We start from the raw sequence: 12,951 nt of genomic DNA on the forward strand, positions 1-12,951 counted from the left end.
TCAAGAGCACCTTGTTCACCAACACCTTTGCTGCAGAAGTTTTTGAAATATTGATCATTGATCTATTGCCCCTGCTTCCAGTGGGAAAGAACAGTACGAAACTAATCTGTAGACTACCAGCCTGAATATTTGCCAGACAAAGAAGTAGCCTAAATGGTTTTGGGTTGGTTTTTTTTTTTTTTTATAAGAAGGTTTTTTTCCTTACAATTTAAATATATTCTGATAGGCCACTGGCACATCATTCAGAATCTGGCACTTCAATATGATGCTTCTTTACAAAGTGCTTTCACTCAATATCCTTAAAGCCTTCATACACATTCACAAATTAACCTTTTGAACACCCAGAATTATCTGCATTTATAGAGAAATACGAGTAAGAAGGTGGTTAGAGTTTTGCCCAGCATGACTCAGCAAGGCAGTGAGAATTCCAGGCACTAAACCCTGATATTCCAATTCCCAGCCACAATGTTTCACTTTCAGATCTTTCTCTACAGAATTTACAGCTATCTTTTCAGATTTACAGCAGAATACAATACTAAATAATACAGCATAATTGTTACACTTACTACGACCTGTATAATTGTAAAAAAAACCCAAGGCAAACTTGAAAAATAATACAGGGCAGTGATATGTATTGCTGAACTCAACTGGTCACATATGTGGCAAACTAGACAGCTTTTGAACCCGAGTGCTTCTTTGTAAGTGATTACATTTAACCAATAGAAACAACTAAAAGAGTTTTCTTATGAAGTAAACATTACTTTTCTCAAAACACATCTTGATGTGCATTTCCACTGCTACATAACCATTGAAAAACTGCAACAATTTTAAGATCTTTTTCCTAAGAATTCAATTACAATTTATGTTTTGTGTAACTTATATTGATGAGTGGCATGTTTCTCTGCAGAGGACATTTATTTCAGTGTTCACATTATTCTTGTAAAATACATATTGACAAAACCATGCAGAAACAAAAAGTTGAACAAAACTATTTTTTGCTTAAAAAAGAGTGCTAATTAAAAACTATTAACAAATTATGCTCTACAATGTCAAATGCACATACTAAACGGCTTTTACCTTCATATTTTTACCTAAATGCCACTAAGAAATTTTTAATGAAATTAACCCTAGTTTTACCAAAAACAGTGCTTTCAAGTGACATGGATGCACTTTAGATACGGATGCTTTCATTCTGGGAGCACCGCACCACAATCAGGCACCTTTAGGTAGGTTACTGGGCTCAGTTCACCTATATCAAACAAAAGTTTAAAAAAAAAATAAAATGTAGATATTATTGAAGCCTTCCTGCTAATGCAGTTGTCAAAAGAACAGGTAACCTCTCAGGGTACATAAAAAATGGGATTTAGCGTTGCACAAAAAACAGACTGTATTTAGATTAACCAGCAATCAACAGGAATATTGTTACTAGCTCAATCTATTCAGCTCAGACAGGATGTTGCAGAAAAGAAAAACAATATTCGTTACATGCACAGGGAGGGAAGAGTGGAATTACTCACTTTTTAAATGGAAAAAAAATACAACAGGGAAATTCAATGAAACTGAAAGAACATAAAAACTAACAAAGTCATGTTTTCTATGCAATTAATCCATGGGATTCATTAGATCACGAATGTATCACAGCCAAAAAGAGTTACTAGGAATAAATGAGGGACTTGATATTTAACAAGAACAGTGAGCTATGAGAGCAAGTACCAATTAAAAAAAAAACAACAAACAAACAGAAAAACCACTAACCTATGTTTAGGGTTAAGAGGACATTATTTTCTGTAGACTCATGTCTGTCTATTAAAATGGAATTTCTTGCATCATCTTCTAAGATTTCTAGACTCATGATCCCATGATCAAGCTGAAATCCTGCTAAATGCCACCTCTGAAATTATTGATCTCAAGCAAGTACTTCTCAGAAGGGCAGTATTTAGAAGATTCTGTGAGATTCCTAAAAAAGAGGGGATCATTTCTACCTTCTGTAATACTGAATCAAGTCATATAATTCCAGTATTTTAAGCAATATTCTTGTTTATTTGTTTTCCTGCCCATATTCTGTTGTTTCTTATCTTGTATTCAAGATGAGGTATTCTCCTAGTGCATTGAGAACCTGCTCCACTAAAGAAGATTTCCAGAGCTACACATATATAAATGACAACATCAAGTTAAGCATTTCAAAGGAAAGTAAAATGATGTCTGTTTTTAAACAGATATCATTGCAAAGTAATTCTCTCACATCAAAGAACATAAACTGCAATGAAATATGACATATGAAAAAGATGAAGCATCTCAGTATAGCATCTTCCACTATTATTCAGTTACTTTACACCTGATATGTGTCTCTGCAATCTTTAATCACAAAAAATAAGTAAAACCAATGCTTAAAACTTTCACTTATATGACGGTATTTTTCAAAACCAAATAATTTGCACTAATGACCTGACTAGCATTTAAAAAGAACTATTTTGAACAGATTTAAAGAGAGTATTTCAAGACATTGAAAGAGAGAATACAGAGTTTCACAGAGATTAATGTGTAGATGATACCCAAATACTAACCACTTTATTGAAACAGTTTGGGTTATTATCCTATTCCAGTTTTATTCTACAGAAACTTAGATATTTGTTTAGATCCCATGGCAAAAAATCACAGTACAATTGTCCACTGACTGCTTTGGAAATTGCCGAATTATAGTTCTCTCGCTCACAAATTTTCACATGATATGCTTCAAGGCAAGATGCTAATTAGAAAATCTTAAATTTCTGAATGGAAATATATTTCTACTACACTTAGAGAAAACAGATGTTATAATAGCTAAAATAAATTGGGTGGAGAAACCATTTTCCATATTTATTTATTCTTGGCTACCATTCCCCATATGGGATACGTCACATTGCCATACTGCAGGTGCTTGGAGTCTTGGCCACTCAAGCCCTGAATCTCCAAGGATGGAGATCCCACAACTGTTCTAAGTGCCTGTTCCAGTGTTTGACCACGATTATTGTGAGGAATTTTTTCCTTAGATTTAACTGGAATTTCCCCTACTATAACACGTGTCACCTCTCGTCCTTTCAATGACCACATCTGAGAGAAGTCTTACTCCATCTTCTCTGTGACTACTCATTAGGTAGCTGAGGATGGCACTTAGTTCCCCCGTAGCCTCCTCTTCCCCAAGAAAAACAAGCCGAGCTCTCACAGCCTCTTCTCACACACAGTATATGCATCAACACAAACATTTAAATTCTGCAATTTTAAAGCACTGCAAGAGTTAGCAGAGTTAGTCGGCAGGAAATAACACGGTACCTCAGAACTCAAGCTAAACTACATCCAAATAAAACAAGAAAACTCCAGGACATCTGCTAACTATACAATCTATTCTTATTAAAGATAAGAGAGCAAGCAGAATGGTCATATGACAAAACACTTGCATCACAATAACCACATAATCTAAGTATATACCCGTCATTAATGAGTACAGAATGAGAAAAAGTAGCATTTCAAATATGCTAGAGAACTCATTCTGAATTCAATGATTATTTAGAGATCTTTCAGAAGGGATGTCAGCACTTAACAGAAAACAGAATCTCATGAAGAATTAATCAGGATACTCATATGAAGGTGATTTAGCAGTTAGACTAAAGGATGTCTTTTTATACAGCACTGTCCAGTGCAACCTGAAATAACCTGGCCAATGAGATTTTGTACCACTTTGAAGTATTAGACCATTGAGTCAAGAAACAAGAATCCTTCTTTGTGTCTTTGTGTAGCATGTTGCTAACCCTGGATTTCTGCATTCAGCATTAAACAGCACATTATCAGAAATCTATTGATAACAGAAACAAATTCAAAGAAAAAGAAAGAAAAACCAAACACAGAATAAAAAATAGAAGCAGAGGAAACTGAACAAAAAACTGAATCACTGCATTACAGTCTACAAATATTCAAATATCATGATCAAAGACAAGAATAAATTCACCCAGCACTCAAAACTACAAAAAAAGGAGAGAATTAAGAAAAACAATCAGGTAGAAATTCAGGAAGGGGGGGAGGATCATTCTAAAACCAAAATTCAAATTATAAACTACTGCCTATCTGTATTAGTTTTTATCAAATCAATTCCTTCCTTGACTTTCTAAAACTCAGACTACACCTTTCTAAAATTCCATTCAAAATAAACTGTCCACAATTACATTTAAAAAATATTTTCTGCTATAGTTATGGAAAGATAGCTATTAGAGTGAACACAACAAATCCTCCCCAAGACCAAAAAGAACATTTTGCTACTAAATAATAATTTCAATACCAACTCAAAAAGACTACTATATAAGTGGCTACCACATCACTCTCAGAAGTACGTGGAACATCCAGTCACCACTAATCAGACTGTATAGAAGAGAACTGCTGCAAAGTCAGAATGGTGGTCCAGTATGCTTGGACACTACTTGTTTTGATTACTGACACAAACTATAAAATAACTAAAACCATATTAAAAAACACCAAGGTAAAAGAAGCAGAGAAGAAAAAAATAAAAAACAAAACACAAAACTAAGAGAACCAACCAAAACAAATGAAGCATGTATGATAGTATTTAAAAATACATTAATAAATGAATGTTTCTTCACATGACAGTCTTTTAATGAAATTAGCACTAGCATGGAACCAAATAAACATCATGCAATTAACTAAGTTTGGATTCTATATTTTTAAACAAATGACCCAGCCTGTCATGAAATCTTTCATTTCCTATTTAGCACTTTAAATCTCTAAAATTATTTCCTAAGGCACTAACACAAATCAATTTTTACATAAAACTTTCCTGATCAAGAAAATCAATTGTAATGGATTACACATGTCATTAGAAAGAGACATTATATTATAAATACATTATATATAATATATATGCATATATGTACACTATATTGTAAATATACTTTGTAAAGGATTATACATGTCATTGGGGTCGTTACTGGGGCCAATGCTGTTTAAGATCTTTGTCAGTGGCCTGGACAGTGAGATTGAGTGCACCCTCAGTAAATTTGCCAAGGACACCAAGCTGTGTGGTGAGGTCTGCACGCTGGAAGGAAGGGATGCCATCCAGAAGCACCTTGACAGGCTTGAGAGGTGGGCTTGTGTGAATGTTATGAAGATCAACAAGGCCAAGTGCAAGGTCCTGCACATGGGTCAGGGAAATCCCAAGCACAAGTACAGGCTGGGCAGAAAATGGATTGAGAGCAGCCCTGAGGAGAAGGACTTGGGGGTGTTGGTTGATGAGAAGTTCAACATGAGCCAGCAATGCATGTCTGCAGCCCAGAAAGCCAACCGTATCCTGGGCTGCATCCAAAGAAGCGTGACCGGCAGGTCAAGGAAGGTGATTCTGCCCTTCTACTCTGCTCTTGTGAGATCCCACCTGCAGTACCGCGTTCAGCTCTGGGGCCCCCAACATCAGAAGGACATGGAGCTGTTAGATCAGGTCTAGGAGGACTATGAAGATGACCCAAGGGCTGGAGCACCTCTTCCACAAAGTCAGGCTGACAGAGTTAGAGTTGTTCAACCTGGAGAAGAGAAGGCTCCGGGGAAACCTTAGAGCAGTCTTCCAGTACCTAAAGGGGGCCTACAGGAAAGCTGGAGAGGGACTTTTTACAAGGGCATGTAGTGATAGGACAAGGAGTGATGGCTTTAAACCGAAAGAGGGTAGATTTAGATGAGATCTAAGGAAGAAATTCTTCACTCAGAGGGTGGTGAGGCACTGGAACAGGTTGCCCAGAGAAGTTGTGGATGCCTCATCCCTAGAAGTGTTCAAGGCCAGGTTGGATGAGGTTTTGAGCAACCTGATCTAGGGGAAGGTGTCCCTGCCCATGGCAGGGAGATTGGAACTAGATGATCTTTAAGGTCCCTTCCAACCCAAACCATTCTATGAAATAAGAGAGTAGTCATTGGACTAGTTGTTAGAAATAAAGGTTGAAATTTGCCTTTCAAAGTAAAATATAAGTAAAATTTTAGGGAATATAAAGTTTAAGGAAGTTGAATATTTGTCAGTCAGTTCATTTCAAATTATTTCATCAAGTTCTCTCAGTGTAAAGCTGAGAACTGGTCAATTTCAAATTCCTGTGGAAGGGCAGTGGAATTCACTATAATTTTTGTACAATTTTCTTGGGAATACATGTGATTTCTTTGCTCAGACTAAAGTTTTAGTTACTTCAACACATTACTTCTTTACATAGACTAGAAACAGGGTAGAGAGTAGTGAGAAAAAATTCACCACCCTGAAAAGAAATGGAATTAAATTAGAGCAAGGTCCCACAATGTGAAACCAGATAATCCATAACAAAACAAACCTGAAGTTTGCAAAACAAAGCATATTCAAACCATAAGTAATGTGAGATACATAGACATGCATAATTCATGGAATGGATCTACTAAGAGGACCTGTAATTTCTGTTGTTAAGTAAATAACAAGTTCTAAAGCAATTCTAACATAAGATCACTGAGCTAGCTTAAGTCCAAGTTAAATACTTCACTTGGTGAGAGGAAAGCTGTAGACTTTTAGAACTCTCTCACGTGTATGTGATGCCAGTTTTTTCTTCCCACTTGTCTCATGCCAGCACCAGCATTGTCAAGTGCGTCAAAAACAGTTACAGTAAAAACTTGAGTAACAAAATTTGTGGGCAATCTCCAGCTTTGATTGTTAGCAACTCTTCTACATTATCAACTTTACTGTGCCCAGTTGACTTGCAGAGTGAAGGAAAAAGGTTCTAAACGTGCCTACATCTCAATGCATTCTAAGCAGAATTGGCAAAATGCTGCTATCATTACAAGAAGTAACATGAAAGTAACTACTTTTAAGGAAGTCAGGTTCCCAAAGAACTCCAGTTCAATCACAGATTTTGAAAATGCAAGTTTACCCTCCATGATCTGGGAATTTAAGCATCATAATTCCTGTTCTTTTTTTCCCCTCTTGGTATTGCCCTCTGCAAGTCCAACTGTTCAATAATAACCTCAGCAGTAAGCTGAAAACCCACTGTCTAGACATATCTCAATGAACCTCCAGTTTAGCCCACGGTTTTCTCCTAATCCTTAAGGAATGTGAGAAAAAAATCTTCATAGTTATTTTAAAAGCCTTACAGTTATTTATCATCATTGAGTTGTAAAACATGATTGTTTTTACCTTTCTTTGTAGAAGTTTAAGCTGTTAGGCATCTGAACAACAGAGCAACACAAGAATTAATGCCTTTGTACAATATTTATACATTGCTTAGTTTGATAAAATGAGCAAAATCTCAACTTTAGATGTATTGTGTTTATATTACCCCTCTAAACAACCTGTCTGCTCTCCAGTTAATTAAAGTTACACTTCAAAACTGTATTAACTTCTCATAGTTAGCTGGCATCCATACTTCAACTATTGACATGATAGCTAGAAGTGGCATTCATTTGTTTATCAAATTCCCTTGTAAGGGTCATTACTCAGTGTTTTATAAAAAGAAACAAAATGTATGACACTGTAAGCCTCCTCTTATTAGTTAATAAAAAGCATAACGGCTATGAAAATATTGCCTAGCTCTTCTATTAGAAAAACAATTAAAACCAGTTCCCCAGGCACAGCGCTTCACAGGAGGTATGATGCCAGCAAGAATTACATTTTACTAAGTCTTTAAAAGGGTCATTAATCTTTCAGTCATGGATCTCAGACACTTAAGTCTAACAGCAACAAACAGAAGCAAACGCACAGCGCTCCCTTTCTTTGTAGTGGTAGAAACATAGTAAACTCTTAAGAAGGCAACAGCTAAAATTAGCCTAAGATAAATCTACTTAATCCACTTTCATCTCTCAGATTTTGAAGAATCTCATCAGTGTAAATATTTTCACTTTTGTTGTTACACTGAATTAACTGAGACATTTCAAGGCAAGCACAGAACCCCGTATGTAGCGCTCCTACTTTACGATGACTTTTATACTCACCCACGCATTAAGTCTTCAGTAAATGTGTTATCCTTTTCATCAATTCAACAGTGTTGTTTAGGTACTACACGACCAAGGAACGATAACGAAAACCTAAAATGCAGACTGCGTTTACCTGAGTTCATTTGCTTCTATATGAAATTCCCTTAAACAGAGAGCACTATCCAAAGAAATGGTAGCCTTTTGTACACTGCTGGCAGGGAAAGTAACCTCTAGCACCATATACCTACGCAGGAAACAAGCCTCTTTGTCCCTGCACCTGCTTTTCCCGTTCTGAAGATACAGGAAAATAAGTTTTTGTGAATTTCTGAACATGATAACAAAGATTTTCATCCTTAACGCTAGAGACAAAAACAAACGAAAAAACCCCACAATATTTACATGACAATAATTAAATTCCAATACAAACAAGCACGTTAGAAAGACACTGCTTACTGCTTCTCCATGTTTTAGATCATTATCCCTACTCTGAGCATTCTGCCCTTTCAGAATTCAAAATCAATTCAAGAAGCACTCAAAACGTGGGAGCAAGAACTCCTCAACTAGGAAAACGACCACGGGAGACACGATGTAACGATCAGTATTCAATGCAATACAGCATCCGCTGCTAAGAATGCTTTTCATCTCAAAATAAGTCAACACGAAATAAATTGCGAGGACTGGACGGTGAGGGCGGTTATGATGCTGAGATTAACCTGGAGGGCACTGGCTGAGCTCAGCCCCATCCTCGTTCGCCTCTACCCGAGCCCCTCACGCGCCGTCGGTCCCTTTCATGCCCGGGGGTCACGGCTCTCCCCGCGGCACGGCTCCGAGCCCGTCGCTCGCAGTACCGGCACCCGCTTTACACGTCCACCAGCACGAAGCGCTGCCGGCCCCTGCGAAAGCCCGGGGGATTGCCGAGGCCGCCCGCGGCGGCCATTAACGGCACCAACGGCTGCCGCGCGAGGAGCCGGCGGGAGGGAGCGGCCGCGCGCGGCGGGGGTGATGCCGCCCGCCAGCGAAGGAGGTACGGGCCGCCGCCGCCGTGCGCCGCCCGGGGCGGAGGGGCCGGCGAACAGGCACCGGAACGGCTCGGTGCGGAGCGAGGCAGGGCGGGCAGAGACGCCCGCAGACGGGTGGGGTGAGGCGGACCGAGGACGGGAGGAAGCCAGCGGCAGACGGAGCGGGGACACCCAAGGGCAGGGACGGGCACAAGGACGCAGGGCGGGAGGGAGGCGCTGAGGCGGGGGCACGCCGGGAGGCGCTCCGGGGGGCGCGCCCCTTACCTGGCAGGAGGTGCCGGTGATCCCCGCCGGGCAGACGCAGCTGTAGGCGGCGGGAGGCTGAGGCAGGAGCAGCTGCAGGCGGCGGGGCGCGGCGGGGCCCCGGGCCGGCACCGGCGAGCAGGTGCCGTTGTTGCGGCAGGGCTGGCTGAGGCAGGGGTCCCGGCCGGGGGGCGCGGCGGTGGCCGGCCCGGGAAGGCAGGCGCGGCGCTGGGCCAGGGCGAGCAGCAGCAGCAGGAGGAGCGGGGCGGCTCGGGGCATGGCGGCGAGGCGTCCGGGTGCGGGTGCCGCTCCGCTGCGGGCGCCGGCAGGGAGGGAAGGAGAGGATGGAGGCAGCGGCCGCCCGGTTGCTCCCTACCCGCCGTTCCCCGGGCAACGCGCGGGCGGGGACTGGGCGGGGAGGAGCCGGCGGCCGCGCTACCGCGCGCCCGGCAGGGGGCAGCCGCCCGCCCGCGGGGAGGCAGGCGGTGAGCGGCGCCGGGCGGCCGCGCCGCGGGCCGCCGGGGCGGGTGCGCCGCGGCGGCGGGCGGCACGGTCAGCGGCCGGCCGTCCCTAGAGCCGGGGCTGGGCGCAGCGGACGTGGCTGCGGGGGATGCGCCCGCTCCCCGTCGCCCCCGGCCGTGAGAACGGCGGCCGGGCCGCGCGGGCATAGAGACCGCCGCCGAGCACGGGGGTTTAAATCGGGAGCAGTGCGTTACTGAAGTGCCCGGCGGGCATTCCTGATCTGCCGGTGCCTCCAGTTCGCGCGACGGGTGCGAACGGCAGCGCCATAGCGCTCGGCCCGTCAGCGCACGCCGGGACGGAGCGCTGCCCGGGGTTAGGCACAAACGCCTCCTTCAGAATTCAGCGTTGCTTCTTACTTACTGTGTCACAAGGGGCAGCTGCTGATAATTGCTTTAAAGTTTTATTGAGACGGATGAAAAGCAGAAAAATTCATCCTGCCCTTATATTTTGCTCTTCTTTTGGGGATTTTTTTTTTTTACTGCCTCTGATTAGAACGAACATACACGGTCTGTAAATCAGCTAACAGACAGCAGGAAGGCAATCCTCGTTCCCTGACCTATTCGTTGGCTTCTGCAAAAGTGAAGTATTTAAATCTAACGACTTGTCACATCTCTCTCATCGGGTGACAGGAGGATTGATGGCAGCAGCGTGCCACGCTTTTCAGAAACATTTGCACTTCACGCACGGCTGAAACCTGTGTCACGAGCAAAAGAAACTAGTGCTGCTAATTGAACTGAAATCAGGGTTTCTGCAGCCTGAGCGTGATCCTAGGTCCTCCCATCCAGGCAGAAGTGAACTGTCCCCCTCCTCCACCACCCCGCGAGCCCCCTTTTCCCTCTGCTCCCCACTGCCGCCGCCTCGGCTTCCCCTGCTGCCCTCACGCCGGCTCGGGCCCCAGCGCTGGAGTCACCCCTGCGTTCAAACTCCTCTGATTTACCGCCCCCCACTCCCAGACGACAGTGAGTTCTGGTGTGGTAATACAAATAATTCAAATATGTGTAACAGGATTGTGTTTTAAGTTAGTTGTTTCTTTTACAACTATCTTCTCATTAAGATTACTTTTTCTACTTCTCTATTTGTTCATATTGAGACAAAAAAAAAAAACCACAACAAAACCGAAAACCTGCGCCATAGTTACTAGACACCAGCTCAGCAGCTTCTTTTCTTTACAGATCGTTATCAAACGTCTTATCTCAGTGAAATACAGGAACATTCCTACAATTTGAGACTGAAATACTAGTTACTGTTCTTCAAGTAAGGGTTTTTTCCAACAAATTTTGCAACCATAAAACCCCAGACTCTTATTAATTTGCTAAGCTTGTTCATAAGAGTCCAAAGGCCTTGCCCATGTCAAGTTATAATAACCGTTTGTTTATTCTGTTCCATTCACAAGATCGGTTGCCTTGTTCTACAAGAAAATAATTTGGTTTGACGTGATTTATTCTTGATAAGTCCACAGAGGCTGCTACTTACCTGTTATCTTCCAAGTGCTCTGTCATAACTTGTATATATACATCCCAGGTCACTGTGGCATCTGAGCTTGAAGCAGCTGGGCTGTAATTCTCTCTGTCCTCCTTCTCAATAAAAATGCTTTTCTTTTCCCCAGCTCCTAGGACTTCATCCTTCCACACAAGTTGTCAAAGACAGTTGTTAATAACTAGCTCCAGCCAGTTCTCTAAACATCTTACAGAACTCGTCAGAACCACACAATCTGAAAAAATGTTCTGCTCCCTAACCTGACCCATCTTGCCTTTCACTCAAGCTCTTCTCCTGGTTGAGGCTAATTATGTTAACCAGCTGACCAACCTTCCTAACAAACAGGATGCTTGATAGACTGGTTATGTAGTGCACCTATTTTTAAATTGTTCTCGGTACTTCCAAAGGGTTCAGTAATTCTGGTGGAATTCTGGTCTATATCTGAGGCTTTTCATTAAGAAGACAATACAGGTAAGTATTGGAAAAGATGGTTTCGAGACTGACCGCTAGGTCAGATAATGAATTCTGTTGATGTAGTAGCACAGTATTTGCAGAAGAGAACAACTTTAAAATAAGCTAGTCAACCAACAGAGCAGGACGTAAGATGATGTTATGAGTCAGATTGGACATAACCGTATCACATGAGTTTCCTTAGCACTTTTTACAGAATATATAAGCAATGTTTGCATTCTAATTTTCATAAGGAAATATTTAACTCTACAACAGAAAATGCTATGCTTACCTAATTAGCTAGTGATTTTCCAAAATGCTGTATTTTTTTATGCATTTTAATGTTCCAATATGCATAGTTTAAATAATTTTATAGTCAGGTTTCCATAAACAAATTACTAATTTTAGTATTCAATAAAGATTCAAGCTGTCTGCCTCATTTACACTTGCTAGAATTTGAATTGTATTACCAGTCTAATAGTTTATTAGTGTGGCTTAAATAGGCTACATTACAGCTTAACTATTTATTTTGATGGAGAAGTACTCATCCTCTAGTGGCTTGAAGAAGATTTTGCAGAGGTTTTTTTATCTGTTCTGATTAAAAATTTAGTGAGGAACAAAAATCTCCGATTTCCTAAGAGGAAGTTCTATGCTTCAAACTTCCCCCATAACAACAATGATCTTTTTGATAAATATTGATGAATTCTTTCAAAACCACCTATTAGTTACATTTTTCTTTACTAGTGTAGGAGCTAATTGAGATGAAACAGTTACTGAATTGAGCCTATTCTGAACAGTGTCTGAACTGTGATTCTTTTCTGGTTTATGTTTTGGATGAGGCTGCAATCAAGTCTTTAGGATATTGGCTTGCAGAGCGCAAAACTGCCTTTTTCCTCATCTCTCCCTCAGCTTGTGCCTGCTTCAAAGCATCTCAGGAGTTTTACTTCCAAGCTACCAAAACGACTGGGGTTTTAATTTTTTTTGAGAAATTTCAGAATCTTCCAACTTGTGTGACTGGAGTCAGGTTTCTGAAATTGCCCATCATGTTCCCAATCCTATATCCAACAGCTGCCAAAATTAAAGCTAAATCCTTTTGAAAAAATCATTGCCACAAACACTGAAACTATTATTTTGTTTAACGTTGTGTTTCATAAGGCCTAAAATACATTTATTCAAAATGTTTTCTACATGTATTTAACTTTTTTCCCCAAGCACATAATTTCTATTCCAGCAAATTCTATAACTCTTTCTTTGATCCATGCCTCAACTTATCAAAATATTGAAGTACACATTT

At 41.3% G+C, this 12,951-nt stretch overlaps 1 protein-coding gene across 2 annotated transcripts in view; it reads right to left on the reverse strand.

Annotated features, from left to right (window-relative positions):
* Positions 1-9,488, reverse strand: part of DNER (delta/notch like EGF repeat containing) — a 126,482-nt gene extending 116,994 nt beyond the window's left edge. For both annotated transcript variants that reach the window (XM_086618513.1, XM_086618511.1), the window contains exon 1: positions 9,231-9,488. In XM_086618513.1, the coding sequence (XP_086474639.1) occupies positions 9,231-9,488 (258 nt within the window). The remainder of the gene's footprint in view (positions 1-9,230) is intronic.
* Positions 9,489-12,951: the final 3,463 nt, after the last annotated feature.

The sequence above is a fragment of the Tauraco erythrolophus genome, chromosome 11 (assembly GCF_009769465.1).
Source record: "Tauraco erythrolophus isolate bTauEry1 chromosome 11, bTauEry1.pri, whole genome shotgun sequence".
Classification (NCBI taxonomy): Eukaryota; Metazoa; Chordata; class Aves; order Musophagiformes; family Musophagidae; genus Tauraco; species Tauraco erythrolophus.